At 52.4% G+C, this 20,798-nt stretch overlaps 4 protein-coding genes across 4 annotated transcripts; 2 read left to right on the forward strand and 2 right to left on the reverse strand.

The window, feature by feature from the left end:
- Window positions 1–6,063: 6,063 nt before the first annotated feature.
- On the reverse strand, window positions 6,064–7,029 carry UHO2_05897 (uncharacterized protein; the record flags this gene model as incomplete). Its single annotated transcript, XM_041557611.1, has 2 exons — window positions 6,064–6,486; window positions 6,562–7,029. 2 exons carry the CDS (start codon window positions 7,027–7,029, stop codon window positions 6,064–6,066), a joined length of 891 nt encoding a protein of 296 aa, XP_041413545.1.
- A 759-nt stretch (window positions 7,030–7,788) lies between these two features.
- Window positions 7,789–10,143, reverse strand: UHO2_05898 (uncharacterized protein; the record flags this gene model as incomplete). The annotated part of the gene is made up of 1 exon (XM_041557612.1): window positions 7,789–10,143. One exon carries the CDS (start codon window positions 10,141–10,143, stop codon window positions 7,789–7,791), a length of 2,355 nt encoding a protein of 784 aa, XP_041413546.1.
- Window positions 10,144–11,318: 1,175 nt separating this feature from the next.
- UHO2_05899 (uncharacterized protein) lies at window positions 11,319–16,673 on the forward strand (the record flags this gene model as incomplete). The annotated part of the gene is made up of 1 exon (XM_041557613.1): window positions 11,319–16,673. One exon carries the CDS (start codon window positions 11,319–11,321, stop codon window positions 16,671–16,673), a length of 5,355 nt encoding a protein of 1,784 aa, XP_041413547.1.
- Window positions 16,674–17,547: 874 nt separating this feature from the next.
- UHO2_05900 (uncharacterized protein) lies at window positions 17,548–20,658 on the forward strand (the record flags this gene model as incomplete). Its single annotated transcript, XM_041557614.1, has 1 exon — window positions 17,548–20,658. The coding sequence occupies one exon, from the start codon at window positions 17,548–17,550 to the stop codon at window positions 20,656–20,658; it is 3,111 nt and encodes a 1,036-aa protein (XP_041413548.1).
- Between the last annotated feature and the right edge of the window lie 140 nt (window positions 20,659–20,798).

Here is a 20,798-nt window from a genome sequence, read left to right on the forward strand (position 1 = left end):
CACCGACACTGCCGATCCGCCAAGCAACGTATGCTATCGAAACACGGAACCAGATCGAAACTCTGAATCCAGGGTCGAGCGTCCATCTGGCAAGCAAGCAAGCCAACCACAGGCTCAAGGCACTCTTTTCGGTACGCAATGTCATCCTTAATTACGCTACCGAAATTTTGTTCCGCGGGAAGCTCAGCTTGGCTGCCTCTCTGTTCTGCTGAGTGTCGCTAACAAGCTTACAGCCGGAGAATTAAATATTTTTATTTTTTTCCCCTTCAACCGCTCATGTGCACACAAAGTGGAGGTTGCCGATGTTGCTGCGCCAAACAGTTGAGAATTTTGGTGCTTAGTTTTTCTCTTTTCATTTTGAGTGCTATTTACATAAGCATATATATATGTGCAAGCTTGGTGGTCACCATCAGTCTGTGCCAATCTATGACTAGTTCATCCCTCACATTGCTCCTGAGTTGTCATGGTAACACCTATGTACCCCACATGCATAGCCACTGACGTGTGGTTTCGTATCATCAATAGTTACTTGCCCTCTGCGGACCCCATAGGCTTTGTTTGGTTCTGACACATCTCCAACCATTGTTACATTTCCCTCAACTGTCTCCCTCAGCAGGGAAGCAGGGAACTGCTGAGCCACTGTACCTTGCTGTGGTGTTAGTCCCAACCCCTGACATGCATGTCGTAATGCTTCCTTGCCCACTGGCTTGGTGAAGATGTTGGCCAAGTTGTCCTTGGTGCCGATATATTTGATTTTGACATTTCCATCTTGTACATTATCTCTGATAAAATGATACTTGGTGTTGATATGCTTCAACTTCCAATGTTGTGCTGGATCCTTACTTACCTGAATGGTGCCTGTGTTGTCTGAAAGGATTGTGGGGATGCTGACATCAATTCCAATAGCTTTGAAGAGTTGCCTGAAGAAGAGTACTTCTTGTGCGGCTTCAGTTGCTGCCACGAACTCTGCTTCCACTGCTGACAAAGCAGTGCAGCATTGTAGTGCTGACTTCCATGCAACCAGGTTCCCATGGACAAACACTGCTGAGCCTGATGAGCTTCTTTGTTGTGCAGTGGCATCACTTGCCCAGTTTGCATCGCTATGCACCATTAGAAAATCTTGTTCCTTGTTGCCACCATATCGTAAATGGACATCCTGGGTACCATCTAGGTATTGTAGTACCTTCTGTGCTGCATTGTAATGCTCCTTTGATGGTTGGGTCATATAGCGTGCAAGGACCCCTACTGCTTGGCTGATATCTGGGTGTGTTCCATTCAAAAGCCATAGGAGCTTGCCAACGATTTGCAGATATTCCTTTCATTCGGCTGTGCTTGCTGCTGTCTCTGGGGCCAGTATGTTTTGGAGTGGTATGCTGGATTTTCTTCTGTGTTTGTCTAGGTGTTTGTCCAGTAGTTGTTTAATGTAACTAGTCTGCCTGAGGTCCATTGTCTTTTCTTGGCAATCCCTGGTGATCTTGATTCCAAGGAAGTGAGACACGTCACCACCCTCCTCCATCTTCCACTTCTTGCCTATTTCCTCCTTGATGCATTTGACTGTTTCTAGCTTTGGGGACATGATTAATGTATCATCAACATAGATGACCACTATCACAAAGTCATCCCCTTTTCCTCTGGAGTAGATGCATGGTGCACAATCAAGTCTATGGAAGTTGGATTGTCAGAGGAACTTGTCAAATTCCATATTCCACTCCCGTCCTGACTGTTTTAGACTGTATAGTCCCTTGATTACCCAATAAGCTTTTCCTCTTGGCACTTTAGCTCCTTCTGGCAGTTTCATGTAGATCTTGTGTTTAAGTGTGGAGTTGAGATAGGCCATTGTAATATCTAGTTGATGAACCTCCCAGTCATGCTCTACTGCCAGTGATAATAGTGCTCTTATTGCACTAAGCAGTGCCACTGGTGCGAAAGTTTCTTCAAAGTCGACACCCTCTCATTGTGTGAAACCTCGTGCAACTAATCTTGCCTTGTGTCGGATGGGTATGCCATTGTCATGGGCCTGGATGCTCAAGAAGCAGGAGGGTCACGGGTTCATATGGAAGGAGCACAGGTATCGAAGATCTAGTCGAGATCAGTAGAGAGCATGGTCGTAGTGCAGTCTCCATGGAGACCATGGACTCACATGCAAAGGAGGGCCAAGCACAGCCATGAGGAGGACCAAGCTCAAGGAGCAGGCACAGCCACGAAGAGGACCAAGCTCAAGGAGCATGCAGATGGTTACCACTCAGGGGCTCGAGAGACAAGAGCCAAAGGAACTGACACTGATCAAAGGAGGAGGAGCAGTGTCGAAGGAGTCGACATCAGGTCATGAGGAGGAGGAACAGTGTCGAAGGAGTTGACATCAGGTCATGAGGAGGAGGAGCAGTGTCGAAGGAGTCGACACAGCTCAAGAGGCACAGGGGTGCCAAGCAGGAGAGGCCCCTGAGCAGTACTCGATGAAGAAGGTACTCTCTGGAGAGAGAGCAGGAGCAGCATTGCTGGCGATGCTGAGAAGAGGTATATAACCATGCTTTCTCATCATCAATAGGTCGAGTGGATCCTCATCCACTCTACTCACCATAACTAGTTATCACTTCAGCATAAGTATATATTAGTTTCAGTCAGCATAGCAGCAATCCATCCAAGGTTGCTCCTCATCATAGTGTGTGTGTTGTATCACCACTACCTGACGTCCGAAGGCGCCCATAGCAGGTTAGCGGTCCGGATCAAGATAGAACTGAAGGCAGTAGTCCACTGCGGTCTGGGGATCACCTCAAGCATCAAGTCAACACACTGGACACTCGTGTTGATGCCACCAACCTTATCACCAACACCATCAACCTCATTATCATCGACATCACCAATCTCATCACCAACACCATCAACCTCATCATCATCAACACTCACACCAGACCTTGGTGTCATCATAACATCGATATTGATCGTGCCGAGCTACCCCTGAACGGAGTGTCCACAGAGGTCAGCCGAAACCTACGATAGTATATACAACGAACGCCACCTGCTGTCACGGCACAACTTGATAGTCACCGATACTGAGACAATAGCTGTCGCACAGTTTGATAGTCACCGAGTATCTCGACAGACTGACCTGGGTTTCAGGCACGAGACCCCTGACAGCCATCTGCATCCAGTTTGAGGCGTAAGACAATCTTGGAGTCTACGAGCCTGGTGTCAGGGGTCTCGCGCCTGAAACCCAGGTCGGTCTGTCGAGATACTCGGTGGCTATCAAACTGTGCAACAGCTATTGTCTCGGTATCGGTGACTATCAAGTTGCGCAGTGACAGCAGGTGGCGTTCGTTGTATATACTATCGTAGGTTTCAGCTGACCTCTGTGGACACTCCGTTCAGGGGTAGCTCGGCACGATCAATATCGATGTTATGATGACACCAAGGTCTGGTGTGAGTGTTGATGATGATGAGGTTGATGGTGTTGGTGATGAGATTGGTGATGTCGATGATAATGAGGTTGATGGTGTTGATGATAAGGTTGGTGGTGTCAACACGAGTGTCCAGTGTGTTGACTTGATGCTTGAAGTGATCCCCAGACCGCAGTGGACTACTGCCTTCGGTTCTATCTTGATCTGGACCACTAACCTGCTATGGGCGCCTTCGGACATCAGGTAGTGGTGATACAACACACACACTACGATGAGGAGCAACCTTGATAGATTGCTGCTATGCTGACTGAAACTAATGTATACTTATGCTGAAGTGATAACTAGTTATATGGTGAGTAGAGTGGATGAGGATCCACTCGACCTATGATGATGAGAAAGCATGGTTATATACCTCTTCACAGCATCGCCAGTGATGCTGCTCCTGCTCTCTCTCCAGAGAGTACCTTCTTCATCAAGTACTGCTCAGGGGCCTCTCCTGCTTGGCGCCCCTGTGCCTCTTGAGTGGTGTCGACTCCTTTGACACTGCTCCTCCTCCTCCTCATGACCTGGTGTCGACTCCTTTGACACTGCTCCTCCTCCTCATGACTTGGTGTCGACTCCCTCGACACTGCTCCTCTTCCTCAGGACCTGCTTGCCAGTGTCCTATGACTCTTGTCTCTCGAGCCCCTGAGTGGTAACCATCTGAGCTTGGTCCTCTTCGTGGCTGTGCCTGCTCCTTGAGCTTGGTCCTCCTCATGGCTGTGCCTGGCCCTCCTCGCATGTGGCTTGGTTCTCCTTTGCATGTGAGTCCATAGGAGTCCATGGTCTCCATGGAGACTGCACTACGACCATGCTCTCTACTGGTATCGACTAGATCTTCGATACCTGTGCTCCTTCCATATGAACCAGTGACCCTCCTGCTTCTTGAGCATCCAGGCCCATGACACCTGGTGTTTGGCAGTACGTCCACGACCTCCCAAGTTCCCATGGCCTCCAGTCCGTCCAACTCCTTGCATATGGCTTCTTGCCATTGCTGTGCATCTTCACTGGTGAGTGCCTCTTTCATCGTTGGTGTGAGATTTAGGGTGGTGGTGTTTGCTCCCCCAATCATGTCTTCGACTGCTATCTCCAATTGGTTGTCTTCAGTGTCATCGATCAGTTGTCCAATTGGTGCATGTAGGAGTGAGTCTTGCATGTCGAACTCTTCAATTTCTGGTTCAGGTTCAAGGTCGTTTGCCTCTGGCTTGGCACTTTCTGCTTTGAGGCTCTCAAACCTGATCTGCAGTGGGCTTTGTACTTTGGGTTGGTCATGCCAACCCTTATGTTCATGGAATTTAGCTGAATTGCTCCACCGGATGGATGGCGTGTGATCTGGAGTGAAGAATTTCCATCCCTTGTGCTCATCATTGTAACCGATCATGATTCCTGGTATGGCTCTTGCACCATGCTTTCCTGCATGATCTTTCCTTGGAAGGTGAACCCACGCAAGACAGCCAAAGACATGCAATTGTTTAACCAAGCTGTGAGCCATCGTGCAATGAAAGTCTTTGTATGGAATTCTGTTGGCATTTGCTGATGGTGTCAAGTTAAGTACATGTCCAGCAGCCATAATGGCATAGGGCCATAGTCCTTTTGGCACCAATCTTTGGACAAGCATTGCATGCATCTTCTCTTGGAGTGATCTGATGGTGCGCTCTGCTCTCCCATTCTGTATGCTGACATACAGAGTGGTTTTCTGCCACTTAAACCCTGCCTCCCATTTCCATTCCTCTGCTGCCAAGCTTGACCATTCCATTCCATTATCACTGCAGATACACTTCAATGTGCAATCTGTTGCTATCTCTGCTGTTTTGGTCCATGCTTTTAGGGTGGAGAACACCTCTGCTTTGCTTAGGAGCAGTTTCACATATACATAGGATGAGGCGTCATCAACAATTACCAGTGCATGGTGATAGTTTGGATGTCCTTGTAAGTCTGTCATTAAGTCAATGTGTATCAACTCTAGTGGCTCCTGTGCTCGTTCCATTTTGCTGCTTGCCATTCTTGCATGTGTTTGTTTTGCTTGACTGCAACAGTTGCAGTCTCTTGCATTGTGCTTGAGCTGTGTATCCTTTCCCAAGTAATGAGCCTGGATTTGCTTAGTCTTGTTTCTGCCAGGGTGGCCAAATCATTCATGCCATAGTTTGCTTATTGTGTAGCTTGCAGGCTTTGCTGGGGTTGTGTCAATATCAATGCCCTCAAGAAGGTTATTGAGCTGGGCTGCTAGGGAGTTGCCATGAATCTCCCATCTTTTCTTATGCTGGTTGGTCTTGCTTTTGACCATGCTTCCATCATGTTGGAGGATTGTAGCTCCAGATTCTTCAAATATCACTCATGCACTGTCTTCGGTTAATGCTGGAACAGACAATAGATTCTTGCTAAGATTGGGAATGTAAAGTACATCTGTGAGGGGTATTTTAATGTTTCTAACTTGCAAGGTTGCATCTCCTATTGCCTGGACCTGTAGTCGTTCTTGCCCAGTGGTGTCTATGGGTCCTTGTTTTGCCATCGGGGCAATGAGTTTGCTTTCATCATGTACCATGTGATGTGTAGCACTGGAGTCAAGGACCCATGTGTTGTTGGGTTTACGATTAGTTGCATTACTGATGAACAGAGTGCACCCAAGTTCCTACTTTTGCTGTGCTGGGGCTTGTTCCTGTCGGCTGGTGCAGTTGATTGCAATGTGGCCTGGTTGCCTGCAAATGTAACACTTAGCTGGCTCGTTGGGGTTGGCAGGATCATGTCTGCCTCTGTTGTAGCCTTCTTGGTTTAGGATTTGGTCAGGTCCACTGGTATGGTTGGTTATGTTCTTGTTGCTGGCAAGTCTGGTTGTGGCTTGGATGCAGCCAGAGAGTTCAGCTTCTTGATGTTTCTTGGCAAGTGCATGGTAGGCATATTCATAGTTACAGCCTGGCTGTGCAGCTTTGAGGGAGTCTACTGTTTGAGTGTAGAGCCAGTCATCTTTGACACAACAGTACAAGGTGGACTTCTTGAGCTTTTCGTCCATGCAACTGCCCAGTCTTGCAGCATCATTCCAGATTTGATCTAGTTCCTTTCCAAGGTTAACAACATTTCAGTGGACTAGCTTGATCTCATGCACTCAGTCATGAATTGCAGAGAGTTTGACTTCATCATTGATTGTGAGTGCTGCTTTGAGCTTCTTATACAGTGTGGAGCCAAGTTGTTCCTCTTCGCCTTGTTCTCGAACAGTGTATGTATGAATACTGCTCTCAGGACTGTGGTCGCATGATGACAGGATGAGGCCTAACAGGTGACTGTTTAGTTCTTCATCATAGTCCATGTGGTCGCTAGATATTTCCCTGGTGAGGATCTGTTTTGCATTCTTGATGGGCCATATGCAGTCCATAAACATGGGCTCCCAGATGGCCCAGTTGTTCTCGTTGAGCTTGATGATCTGTGATACAATGCTGAGTACTGATTTAGGAATCTTTTCAATTTGGCTGGTATTTGGTTGGAGGTTCATCATGGAGAAGGCATGCTCTAAGATTTGGTCTTCATTCCAATTGGTGTGAACCTCTCTGATCATTTGCATGGTGCATTCGAGTAGGGCTACACTGTCTACTCTGGGTGGCATCTTGATGGCAAAGTGCCTTGAAGCTGCCGAGCTTCAGACTCTTAATCAGTTGAGAATTTTGGCACTTAGTTTTTCTCTTTTCATTTTGAGTGCTATTTACATAAGCATATATATATGCACAAGCTTGGCAGTCACCATCAGTCTGTGCCAATCTATGACTAGTTCATCCCTCACATTGCTCCTGAGTTGTCATGGTAACACCTATGTACCCCACATGCATAGCCACTGATGTGTGGTTTTGTATCATCAATAGTTACTTGCCCTCCATGGACCCCATAGGCTTTGTTTGGTTCTGATGCATCTCCAACCATTGTTACGTTTCCCTCAACTCAAACTCAGCCAGAGATCTCGACTTGCTGTTGTATCAGTTGAAATATAAATGTCAAGCTCGATGCATTTCACATACCTGAGTAAGCTCCTGAATAAGCGGCATGTCACACGCTTACTGTGGAGACGCATTGCGTACAAGGTGCGAGATCGGTGGCGACATAAGCTTCCGGACGATCTCAGCGAGTACGACAAATCGCGGAGCTAAGAGGTGGATCCAGAGACAGCTCTACACAAGGCGGTCCAGAAGTTCAAGGAGCGCCGTCTCAGCGATCGCGCGCCTGATCGGGCAGATCTCAGCGAGATCTGTCGAGTAAGCTCCTTCCGACCGATCTCGGTGCACTACCTCCGGCTAAATTACAAAATTACCCGATTGTCCTCCAACTTGCACGCAGGGAACTTCAGGTATGACAACGAGACCATAGCCTCGCTTTACTCAGGCAGCGGCGGAGTCCTAGGACTAGCAGGAGACGCCCCATCTCCATACTCATCAGGCCAGCCTCGATCCCCTCTGCCTTGCTGCTGCGTTTCTCGCCCACGTTGATGGTTCTGTCTATCCCCTGACCGTCGAAAATCGGGCGCCGATGAATCTCGATGCCAGCTTCGATTCGCGCTGCCATTCCAACCATTATCCGTTTGCCTATCGCCATCCACAGCTGGCAAAGCTCGAGTGGTATCAGCTCCAGCAGCAGCCAGACTCTCCAGTGCTCGTTCTACAGCGTTCTTTCTCGTGCCTGAGCCGCTGAGTGGTGGTGGTGGAGGAGAAGCTCGGTGGGGGCGAGGTGGCTTGTTTCCTCTCCAGCGATTCGATCTCGGGGTTGATGACGAAAGTCGCTCGTTCGGGCGAGATTGTGGTGAGCGTGATTGGTTTCGGAACAACACTTCGCTGCGAGCTCGACTTGAGCTGCGACCTCCTCTGCCAGGCCGTTGTGTAGACGATGAGGGAGTTTCCCAGCCTGAACCAACTTTATCGGCATCTTCCGTCGCCCAACTCGGCCGTCTTGGCAGTGAAGAACTTGGCGGAGGCAACCACCGTCTATCGTCGTAATCCCACCCATCGTCAGGGGCTCTATCATCTGCACGCGTCCACGAATCCCCTCTGCGCGGTGTTGCTGGGTGATCTGTTGATCTACTTGCCCTTTGAGAGTACCTCTCGTCGTCGTTGTTGTCGCGGCGATATGCATCCTTCGGACGAGGCGACAAGGATCTACTCTGGGCGGCTCTGGATCGGTAGGCATCCCTTGCAGATGGTTCTGGCGAGAAGGTGCGATGTTGAACTCTACCTCTGTTGCTTGCACCGCCATTGCTGTTGGATATAAGTCTCCTCGGTGGTGGCTGCTGCTGCTTGTTCGGCGATCTCTGCTTCTTCGACTGCGGTGGTGCGGTCGTTGCTGCTCCATTGGCAGGACGCTTGCGTGATGATGATGTGGGTGAGGCATGTGGGAGAGCAACCGCAGCAGCAGTCCTTCTACGGATCTCTGGTGGGTTCGTGTTGGCGGCTGGGGCTGGGGCTGGGGCTGGGGCAGAATTGTTGCCTCGAGTGTTGGCATTGGCTGCGGCGATGGCATTCTGCTGACCTTTTGCGTTTTTGCCCTTCTTCTTGCCTTGTCCGTTCTTTGCTTGTGCTGATGCTGGAGCGACATCTTGAGCGCCGCCAGCGCCATTCGTAGCCCTGCCTTTGCCTTTGCCCTGGCCTCTGCCTCTTGCAACCGCGTCGGCTTGTGCCGGCAGCGTCTGTGCCCTACCTCTCTCATCATTTGTCCGTGTAGTTGCTGCTGCTAGCCTTCCACTCGCACCGCTGCCACTACTGCCACCCGCAACAGGAGCAGTTACACTCCTCGACTCAACCTCATCATCCTTTTTATTTGGAAAGAAAAACTTGAACGGCTGCTTAATCTTCTCTCCCCTGTCCCTTGCGGTTCTCAACACGCCCGAAACCCTGGATATCAACGCCTGAGCCGTCCTGCCGCGCAAGAAATTGCCCTTGATGCCCATATCACCATAATGATCGATAAGCAGCTGAAAGATACGATATCGCTCTTCAGTGTATTTGCGCGTGTAGTAGATCCTTTCGTTGCTGATGATCTCGTTGAGTTTTTCAAACATCAGACGGTGGGTTTTGGCATCCCAGCGTTCTTTGGACGAGATTGGGTGTCCCTTCGGACCGATGATGGTACGAACGGTGGCAGAGGTGGCGGTGACGTCTTGGACTGATTCCGATCGACGGTCTGAGTCCGAGGAGGAGGAAGAGTGCGAGCTTGCTGATGAGGACGAGGATGCTGAAGAAGATGAGGAGCTGGTGTCGCTTGTTGAAGAAGAGTTAGCGATCGAAGATGCTCGATGGCGGTTGACTCGTGTATTGCTTGGACCGGCCTGATTCAATGCGCGAGCAATGAGTGGTTGTGAGGATGAGGGGGATGCGATCGCTGCATCTGCTCGTGGAGAGCCGAGCTTGGACACGGCTCTAGCAACCGTGCATGTCGAGCTTGATGCTGCTGGTAATGATATTGGCGCCGATGATGATGCGCTTGCCTGTGTCGGAGAGGAAGCTGAAGAAGCAAGAAGCAAAGCCTTTGCAAAAATGACGCCATTCTCTGCGACCACCTCTTGAAAAGCAGAGGGATGCAGCTCCCACAGATCCTCGCCATCGCTCACAAAGAGCTGCACACTGCTTGGTTGGACATTGAAGCGAGCCGCTGCTACAGCTCTTGCATCCTCAAAGTCGACGACCGAGGCAAGCACTTTGCCATGAGGGCCAAGATCGAGCTTCACCCTACTTCGAGTCATCTCTCCCGTTGCTGCTGCAGAAGGGGTAAGAGCTGAAGTCGTCTATGGAATCTGCATCGTATGATTAGGTATGAGGCAGGTTTCCCTCCGTGGCTGTTCCGTGCCGTTGCGGGATCGAGAGCTATAGGTTGCAAGTGGTGATGAAGGAGAAAAAGTGAATGCTCACCCAAGACCTTCTTCCAGCTTTTTTCTTCTTGCTGCTGGTTGCATTTTTCTTTACTTGATTAATTCGCTCAGGGTGCAACAGGAAATCCGTGCTGAGAGAACGACCGGAAGTCGGGAATGAATTGGCAGGGCAGCAGCGTGCGATCCTGTCCAGTTCAGTGAATTTTGGTGCGCTTTTTGACGCCACTTTTTTTTTTTTTTTTCTTTTTTTCTTTTTTCTTTTTTTTTGAACGATTTATGCTTCAAGTGACCTGTCACGGGCCAGACACGCAATCCGGTCGGAAGATTAAGCTAGCGAAGTACTAAGCCGCTCACTTGTACAGACATACAAGTCGAGGACCGGAAGCTCATCCGTCGTTGCATATCAAAAGTTCTGCGAAGACCGCCTGCCCTGTGCTCATGATGTTCGATTTCGGCAGGCTGACCAACTTTCGACAGCTCGAAAAAAGAAACGCGCTAAGAACTGTTGTTTGAGCGTGAGTTTCAGAGCCTAAAAAAATCTTGATAAAAAAAACCCCCAAAAGGGGAAAAAAAAAAGGGAAAAAGGAACTCGGAAATCGGAACTCGGAAATCGGAAATGAAGCAAAATGAATGAGTGAGTTCAGCGAGGAAAAGCGGATGGACACTCACACAGAACGTGGGGAGCGAGAAAGCGAATTAAATGCAAAAACGGCGTTGCAGATTTCGGAAATCATTGTCGACACCATCATTGCTAATCTTGACTTTCAATCACCATTACTTCTCACATCAACATCATCACCGCCGCGTCGCTTCCTCCTTCTCTCTCTATTCCACCGTCAACGCGTTTCTTCAGCTCCATCATCCGCCACGCACATACCCTTGATCGCGTCCAAATAGCCAGGATGTTGTTCTGATTCGCTACAGCTCACTCTCGGATACGCTGCTGCATTGTCACCTACCGTCCATCCAGGTATGCGTCGCTTTACCATCAACCACCCTTGACAGGAACGAGGATCGCTACTCCACAGCTAGCTCTTGCAACCAATACGATGGCCGACACAGCCTCCGCTGCGGCCTCGGCCTCACAACCATCGCCGACTCGCAGAGCAGCTTCACCACCGGGCATCGAGAATCCGAACCCAGTCGCGTCGACATCAGCGCATACACTCGATCGTAAACCAGCTCAGGCCCAATCGGTACCCGCATCAACAACATCCAAGGGCGCAAATGACACAGCGACATCATCCACAGTCACTTATCAGCCGAATGCTTCAGGGAACCAGTGCTCTGATGCGAACGCAAATGCTGCCACTGATTCGAGTTTACAAACAGCACAGCAACCCACCACCGAGAACGCCGGCTCAATACCGACATCCATGTCAGAATCACTACAAGCTGCCACTGCAGGTCTCAATGAAGAAGATGCCAAGCTCTTAGCCTCTCTAGCCCAAGGCAATGGCCTCTTGTCGCATCTCTCCAACTTAGCTGCACAGAACGCTGTTTCCGACGATCTGATCAACGCCTATGCAGACCGTCTCATGCTCCATCCTTCCGCCTCGGGCATGCCGTTGCCTCAATCTAACTTTGATGTTGCAGCCTTTCAAGGTGCCGTCGATCTCAACGAAGCTCTCACTCGACAAGACATGCATTGGGATGATGAAGCATTCGACGACTTGGAGCCCGAGGATGAGGATGGCCAAGATCAGGGTCCCATTCAGGCCTATGCCAAGCTTGAGTTCCCAGGCTTTTCCTACTACATCCAGACGCTTGATGTCACCATTGGCCGTCGGCCCGGTCAGATTCAGCCCAACCAACGACCTGGTGCATTACCGCCACAACTGCCCAACGCTGCATCCGGCCTTTCCCAAGCTCACATCACATCCGAGTCCAAAACTCAAGGCGACGTCGACGTCGATCTAGGTCCGCTCAAGTCCATCTCCAGGCTGCATGCACGTATCTTTTACTACACTGGTCCCATCCATACACCCAACTCGGCCTTTCTCAATGGCACTCCGGCACACAGTCGAGTCTCGAGCGGCAACGGAGCTGCTCCCTATCGCATCACATCACCCGCCGCACTAAGTCGCGTCAACGGCACTCATCTGACTGGAGCAGACGCTGCAGCTCACAACCCGTACAACATCGCAACACAGATCGGTGCGAGTGCTGCCACTGATCCCGAACAGGGTCAAGGTCAGTTCGTGCTCATGGTCGTCGGCCGCAATGGTGCCTTTGTAGATGATGTCTGGGTGGAAAAAGGAGGTCTCGTCGTGCTCGGCAAACGCACCAAGATCCAGATCGCAGAACGTGTCTTCTATTTTGTCCTTCCACCGCCTCCCGGAGCAGCTTCGTACAGCATCGACGGTGACAGTCAACGCGCTCACAACTCCGACTCCGACTCGCTCTCTGATCTCAGCAGCCAAGATGAAGAGATAGTCGACGATGATGATGATGATGAAGAGGAGGAGGAGGAGGAGGAGGAGGAGAAGGAGGAGGAGGAGGAGGAAGATGACCAAGAGCAGCAAGCAGCCCCATCGAGCTCAGTCTCCAGCGAAGAAAGCGGAGGCGACGACTACGAAGGTCCAGAGGAGGACGGCAAAGGACGCAGAACATCATCTGCAGCTACTGCCAAGGGCAAGTCAGATCCTGCCAGTCGCCAAGACAAGCCAAAACGGAGACTCGTGCTTAAGCCCAAGAGCAAGGTCGGCAAAGCATCAGCAGCCCATGATTCTGCCGCAGACAAGCCTGTGGATGAGGACGCAGACTACGGGACCACAAGTTCAAAAGCAAGAGGATCCGGCAAAGCACAAGGTAGGGCGAAGCCAGCTACCAAGACCACAGCGGCCGCTCTCGCCAGCAGAGCTTCTGGCAAAGGCAAGGGCAAAGGCAAGGGCAAGGGCAAAGGTGCAGGACGTGGCAAGATGCCAACAAAGGGTCCTCTTCCTGATCACAGACCCGATGGTGACGACAGCGACAGTCTTGGCACTCCAAGCGGAGGCGAGCAGAGCAGCGACCAAGAACGTGCACATCACGACATCACTACACCGCCACCACCCAGCAGCACGTCAGGCAAGCGGCCCGGCAAGGCTGTCAAAGGAGCCAAAGGAGGCAAGAACACCAAAGCTAGCAAAGGCAAGGAGGCAGGTGATGCTATAGAGGATGCAGAGACAGGCAGATCTGTCAAGAAAGAGTCACCGACACCGACATGGGCGATGGGTGCTGGTGTTGCAGGACGTAAGAGGAAGCGAGGCGAGCCAGTTGCTGACGAGGAACCTGCACTCAAGGTGGGCACTCCCATCGGCATTGAGGCTCTGGACGCTGCGAAGCGTGCCAAATCTGCCAAGGCTCGCGCCGATGCTTCCACTCACGTTGCCTCTGCTAGTCCCAAGAAGGGCACTTCCGCTGCAACAGAACCAACATTGCCAGCATCCAATGCGACTTCAGCGACCGACACTGCAGCCGGCGACGAAGACGTCGTTATGGTCGATGTCAAACCAACAACATCCCTACCCGCACCCGCTCCAGCAGAAGCAGCACAGGCAACGGCAACGGCAACACCCGCCAAGGGTACTGCATCTGCAGCTACGGATGCAACACCCATCCTCCCTGCTCCTGCTTCAGCAGCCGCCAATGCAACAAGCAAGACTACTACCGCCAGGGCTAGATTGAAAGCGACGCCCGATGGTGCCACAGCCAAAGCAGATCAGAAGGGCACAAATGCTACTACGACTGCTGCTTCGAGCGCTGAAGCCAAAGCGAAGCCTGCCAAGCCCAAGACGACAAAGCCAAAGAAGAAGAAAAGCGCTGCTGTAGAAGAAGCGGCCTCGACGCCCGCGGGCAACAACACTGGAGCGCCTGGATCAATGGCAGCTGGCGCTGCTGATGCCGCCGGCACCTCTCCGATACCAATGGGCACCTTCGCAGGCTCGTACGGCGCTTCAGGCACGTACCCTACTTCGATGCCGTATGACACCAGCTCTGCATCGGCCGCCTCATCCATTATTACTGCTGCGAATGCAGTCTCAGGCTCGATGCCTGGCTATGGCCAGCCTCAACCTGGAGCCTTACCGCATGCCGTTGGTCAGATGGCCTCTCCTCTGCCTATGATCCCTTCTGCCGCAGCTGCACGAGGTCCTGGTGGCTATGCTGGTGCATCGATGCCCCCTTCGATGACTTCCGTGCCCGCATCCACGTCGACACCAGCACCAGGTTCAACCGCGGCAGCTCCTGCATCAGGCTCAGATCCTTCGTCATACCCAACCACAGCCAGCATCATCGCCTCAGCCGCCAGCCTTGCCAATGCGCAGGCCAAGCAGAACCAGCAGAAGGCGGCGGCGGGCACACCACCAGCAGCAGCGGGAAGCAGACCTGGCACCGACACAGGCAAGGCTACCACTAAGGTAACACCGACGTCCGCTCCACCGCCCACGCCTGCCAAGCCGCCACCTGGTCCAGAAGACAAGCCAGATCTGTCTAACATCGAGCTCATCTCACAAGCACTTGGTTCCGACCACTGCACCAAGAAGGGAGGCAAGCTCACCTTGCAGGAGGTGTACGAGTGGATCGCAAATCGATGGGTCTGGTTCAAGCGCAACGGCAGACACACAGGCAGAGATTGGCAGAGCTCCATTCGACATGCCATTGGATCGTCGCGTGACTTTACCCGTATTCCACGTCGGTCGGATGAGCCAGGCAAAGGTATCTTTTACACCATGTCGGATTCGAAGCTGGCAGAAGAGCATCGTGCCAATCTCGCCAAGCAGAAGGAAGAAGCTGCCAAAGCTGCAGCAGCTCGTCCTGCTGCTGGTGCGACTGGCACTGCCGGCGTCACAGGTGCTATTGGAACTACTTTGCCCGCCGCAACAACAGCGGCTGGCTCATTGGCTCAAGGTGCCTCGGCTGCAGCACCCAACCCTGCGACCGTTGCTGCGAAAGCGGCAGGAGCAGCTGCAGCTGGCACACCTAGCTCTTTGCCTGCTATCCGCATCCCGCTCATCATCGGTACACCGCCATCTTCTGCCACTGTTGCTGCCACAGACAAGCCCAAGGCTGCACCCGGTACGATCGAATCACTGCTCGAGACGCCTCCGATCGTCCATCACAACGGCAAGCTCTACCTCAGTCCTCAAGTGTTTGGCCATCTCAACGCTGGTCAGCTGGCACAGATCGAAGGGTTGGGAGCACAGCAAGCGCTGCAGGTGCTGCAGGCCTATCTGGTGACGCATCTGAAAGAGAGGATGCGACTGCAGCAGGTTGCGGCACAGAAGAAGGATCGAACCGCAGCGACGACGCCGGGCAAGCCTGCTACTCCAGCTGCCACTACAGCCGATGCCAAGCCAGCAACTACCCCTGGTACTGGCACCGCTGCCAAGTCGACTCCTGCTGCCTCGCCTGCAGCCGCCGCAGCTGCGTCCAAGCCGAATGTGGCTGGCACGAACGGGAAGGCCTCTTCGCCTGTCAAACCTACAACACCAGCTTCTTGCACCAGCACAACTGCTACGGTCACACCAACGACAGCGCTGCCTCGACCACCTAGCACTGCAACACCTTTGCATTCAATGACGACACTTCCGAAGCCTGTCTTGCCTGCCATACCGACCACCGCTCAGAATGCGGCAGCCAAAAGTGCGGCAACGACGTCTGCTTCGGCAGCGACGACGCCCGCCAAATTTGCGGTCACGAGCAGCACGGCAACCCCTTCAGCTGCAGTATCTGTAGCCCCAAAGGCGCCCGTCCTGCCCAGCACACCGCTGCGAACGAACGTTCCTGCTGCTGGTGGAGCTGCTACCAGTGCTGGAGATCAAGCCGCTGCGCCGGCAAAGCCAAGCACTGCAGCTTCAACTGCAAGCTCGCCGCAGAAAGCAGCCACGCCGGCCAAACCACAGACGCCAGCACCTTTGTCAGCCACTCGTGCTGCGACAGTCACCGCTCCAAGCATTCGAGCCACTGGCAAAGCTGCCACACCTGCTACACCTGCAGCTCCCGCAGCATCGACCTCTGCTTCTACTTCAGCAGCCGCATCCACCTCGGCCGCACCAGCCACGCCATCAACGCCTGCAGCCAGCGGAGACAGCGAGGACCCACTATCCGCACTCTCAGCTCTCGCCGCACACCCCGAAGCAGCAGCACTCATCGCTCTTCTTCGCAAGCAGCAGCAGGAAAGTGGAACTAGCGGTGGCAAACAGTTGGCCAAATTGACACCAGGGCAATTACAGCTGTTACAGATGGCAAACAAGCTTGCTGCTCAGCAAGGCAAGAAGGGCGGCAGTGGAAAGAAGAAGAAGAAAGCTTCAGGGTCGGGCACAGGAACGAGAGAAGGTACAGCAACGCCAGGACCAAGTGGACAGGAGAGTTCGCCTGCTCCTGCCGGTCCGAGTCCCTCACCTGGGCCTAAAGCGGGCTGAGAAAAGCAAGCATTGAGGAGGTATTTAGGGTAGATTACCGTATTGCGCATTTGGTGTAAGAAAAGCTAGGTATGTATTTGTACTACAGCAAGCGAGTGTAGAAGCGGTTTTGATGCTCGTAATGTTACAGTACAACGGGTACAGGAACAACACTGTGATCTGTAATTCCATCGCGTGCATCAGAAAAAAGCAGCTATGATCTAGCCCACTTGGGTTTCTTCCTCCGTCGTCTCTCTTGCCAAGACTTGGTTCGGGTGACAAAAGCTACCAAACCTTGTAATGACCTCTCTATGTTCCTTTGCATGTTCCAAAAACGGACCACCTATCTTCTCGCCCAGGGTGGAATGCGAAGGATTTCTTCGAATGTTCGAGCTGCCAGTGCTGCCATAGTGCTGGAAGCCATATTTATGGAGGATGTGGGATTCCGTGATGGTGAAGATGAAGGGAAACGTTATTTCCGGATGATCGACAGATGGAACGATGAGGTTCAAGGTTTCAAGGCATGAACAGCATGGAATGTGGAGAAGATTTCCAAAATGGCTTGTTAGGCCATCCTTGATAACATTATATCGAAAAATCACTATTCAGGGTCCAAGAAGGTTGTGTCAGTTTCTACACGCACTCGGCATCTTTCGCTTTTGTGCAACCTATCCGACGCTTTGTACGATTCCGCTTCGTCACCGTCCGCTGCCATCACCTCAGGTCTTCCAACTCAGCAGCACATCTTCCCCTTGATCTGCTCAACGGACTTTTTCTCTCTTCACCTACATAGACAGTGTTTTCATCCTCGGCTGGATCGAGCGCTCTACGCTCACTTTCATCTGATTCGCAAAGGGAAGGAGCGAGCCTGATTCTCTCGCCGTCACTTGCCATCATGGCGCCGAATCGAGGCATCGCAGCGCACTTTTCTGCATCCAAAGCTTCTATCAGCCGCAGTAAAAGCAGCAGGTCTGCTAAAGCTGCCAAACCTTCCACTACCGAAGATGCCACCTCCGTCCCTATCACACAGCAATCAGCAGCAAAGTCGGCGAAGCTGGACGATGTTGCAGCCGCCGCTGAGCTCCCTGCGGCTCCAACTTGTGCATCGACGGCGGCGAAGCCAATGACACCAAAGAAGCCCACAGCACGGCGACAAATACGAAGTCGCCTACGCACGCCAGAAGAAGGCGAAGTGGATCGCATCATGGCTGAGCTTCAATCTTCACCGACTCGCATCCCACCACCTCCTCAAGCAACAGAAGCGAAATCTGTAAATTTGCTGGGTACACCACCTTGCACACCAGGCAATCGTGCTACTCGCTTTGCATCGCCACTTCTCGAACCGACTACAACATCGCGTATCTCTGTTCGTACAGATCCGGATAGGAACAAGATGTTTCTCATGCTACCCAAATCGCCTTCCAAAGCTGCCTCTGTCGCTACACCCGCGACCTCCTCTCCGACAAAACGAAAGCTTACGACTCCGCCCAAGTCCACCTCTCCCACAAAGACGCCTCGCAATGCACTGAACGATAGCACACCGCGACAACTCATCACCGGCGAACCAGAACTGCCAGGGACAGAGGAAGAAGATGGACTAGTCCTCACACCAGGTCGATCCAAGGGCACGAGGGTGGTGCTGGGCAGTCCGAGTAAGAGTCCTCTCCTAGCACGAGCTCAGGGTGGGAGTGCGAGGGAGCAAGCGCTGAGACGAATTGTAGCGCAAGACATCGAAGAAGATGAAGAAGCCGTCATTACGCCAAGGAGTGTCAGGGAGAGAGCGAAAGGGCAGGCTTTGCCGCCGATGGCCACAGCGAATGCTGCGGCTGTGTTTAGAGGAGCGAGCGTTCCTTCTTCTTCAAGTGGGCCTCAGCTCGTACAAAGAAAGGAAGTTGAACGGGAGGTTGCTGCTCTGCCGAGCAACAGCTTGACGCACACAGAAATCGAATCTGAAACGAAAGCGTCAGAAGTCGAGTTGCCAGAACCAAAGCATACCCTTTCGACTGACCTTGCGCTTCCTTCGTTCTACTCGAGCATCCTCACTCTGCACATGGCCTTGGAACACGCACTTGTCGTCCACCTTGCCACTGCTGGAGCGGCGAGTTCTACTCTTCAATCTTGCTCTTCCTCCTCTTCTTCCGACGAGGAATCCGACATGGACCGTACTCGCTCCTCGCGCAACGGCACCGAACGCAAACTGAATAAAACAGTGCGTCTACCCAACCTGATCTCCTACACCGCCCTTCGCCCTCTCGTAGAGAGATCAGGCGGTCGTCGTCTCGGACCTACCGAACTTGGACGTCTCGCCAGCGTCTGGCTTGATTTCCAACGCTCGCAAAACCGAGCTGAAGAAGAGGAGGAGGTGCGAGGACTCGGGTTTATCATCTCCAAAACACGCTCAATCAATCCTCGTACAGGGCGCAGAGCTTTGGACTGGGGCATTGGAATAGAGTTGGAGATCAAAAGGACAGTCCGAGCTTGCACTCCACCACCTCAAGTAGGCTTCGGAGGAGTGGAAGTACAAGCTTCTCCGATGCTCGCTTCAGATGCAGCATTCGATGAGTCGGTGGAAGGGACACCGAAGCTGCCTAGTAGTCGATTTACCACCCCTCCTCCCTCTCCGAGCCTTTCGAGGGGCTCAAAGGGACAGTTTGCCAGTTCGCCTCTACTTGCATCGCCGCAGAGGAGAGGAAAGGGTAGAGCTCTTTCTCCGACGCCGAATTCGCCCAAGGTGAGGAGTAGTACGGGATTGGGTTCGATGGCTAGAGAGAAGGCGAGGGAGGGCATGTCGGTGGTTGCAATGTGGAACAATGGGTTAGAGACGAGGAAGGCTGAGGTGGGAAGGAGACTGAGGGAAAGGTGTGCGAGGTATCATCAGTTGTGGTTGGATGAGAAGGGCATATCTGTCCCTCCTCCTGTCACTCACGGTGCCACTGCGCAAGAGCCTGCAACGCCGTCTCGCAGGGGTACGGTAGGTTTGGGCGTTGCATCAGTAGATAGCGATGACGAAGAGCACGACGCTGAGAATGCCCTACCGCGAGAAGCAATCATGGGAGTAGGCGGACTGTTGACTCCATCAGCCACTCGTTCTGGTGGCCACAAACCGGGCAACAAGCGTATCTTCCATCTTGATCCATCCGAGCTTCTTTCCGAGGAAGAAGAGGAAGATCTGGAAGTTGGACCGCAACTGCAACGTAGGGAAGGAAAAGCATTGCTCATCGATGAAGTATCGCATACTATCGTGCGAAGTTCCAAGTCTATTCCTTCTCTGCGTGCTGCCCCTTCTGCGGTGCATGTAGTGGAAGGAGAAATGCCACGGGAAGGCAGCGAAATAAGAACATGGCACCCCGACTTCCCACTGAACGACGCTCGTACAGTGCATCCTATCCCACCGGCCACCCTCCCTTCCCTCACCGCTCCACCGGCCACCCCCCACCGACCTCGAGAGAAATGTTTACTCCAATCACCCAGCACTCCGCACAAACCAGTGAGATTCACCAGCAAGGCTGCCGTTGTTGCCCCTTCGACACCCCAAGCTCAATGCACTGCAGGCCTCAGTCTCAGAGAGCGCATCGCAGCGAAAGAAAGCCTGCGCCGCACCTCCTCGCTACCCTCGATCAATTCTCTTCACCCCTCCTCCTCACATCTAACGCCGATGCAAGTACTCTCTCAACGCGCTCTCATCTCTCGTCTTCCGGAACTGTCCTCAATCCTGTTCATGCTCTTCTCCAACGGCACAACCCTAAGCTCGAATGGCGTTACCCGATCGCCCACCATCCCGATGCAAGAGTTGCTGGCAAAGTTGGGCAAGAGTGTCAAGATTCAGATGAGTACAAAGGAGTGTAGAACTGCCATCGATGCACTGAGGACGATCGCACCCGGCTTCTTGGTGGTTCTGGGCGAAGGCGGGAAAGAGTATGTGAGAGTGGGCAATAATCAAGGTACAGGCAGATTGTGGCGATTGAATGAGGTGAGAGAGGCGATTGCTGGCGAACTGAACAAGTAGCACTAAACATCGTAACACATTCATCGTACACATTCATCGTACACATTCATCGTACACATTCATGTTTGAAGAAGGAACAATAAGCAGATCATGGATTCATTCTTGTAGCATTCATATTCAATATCATTCATATTCAATAT

Source organism: Ustilago hordei (assembly GCF_900519145.1).
Source record: "Ustilago hordei strain Uho2 genome assembly, contig: UHO2_contig_16, whole genome shotgun sequence".
NCBI lineage: Eukaryota > Fungi > Basidiomycota > Ustilaginomycetes > Ustilaginales > Ustilaginaceae > Ustilago > Ustilago hordei.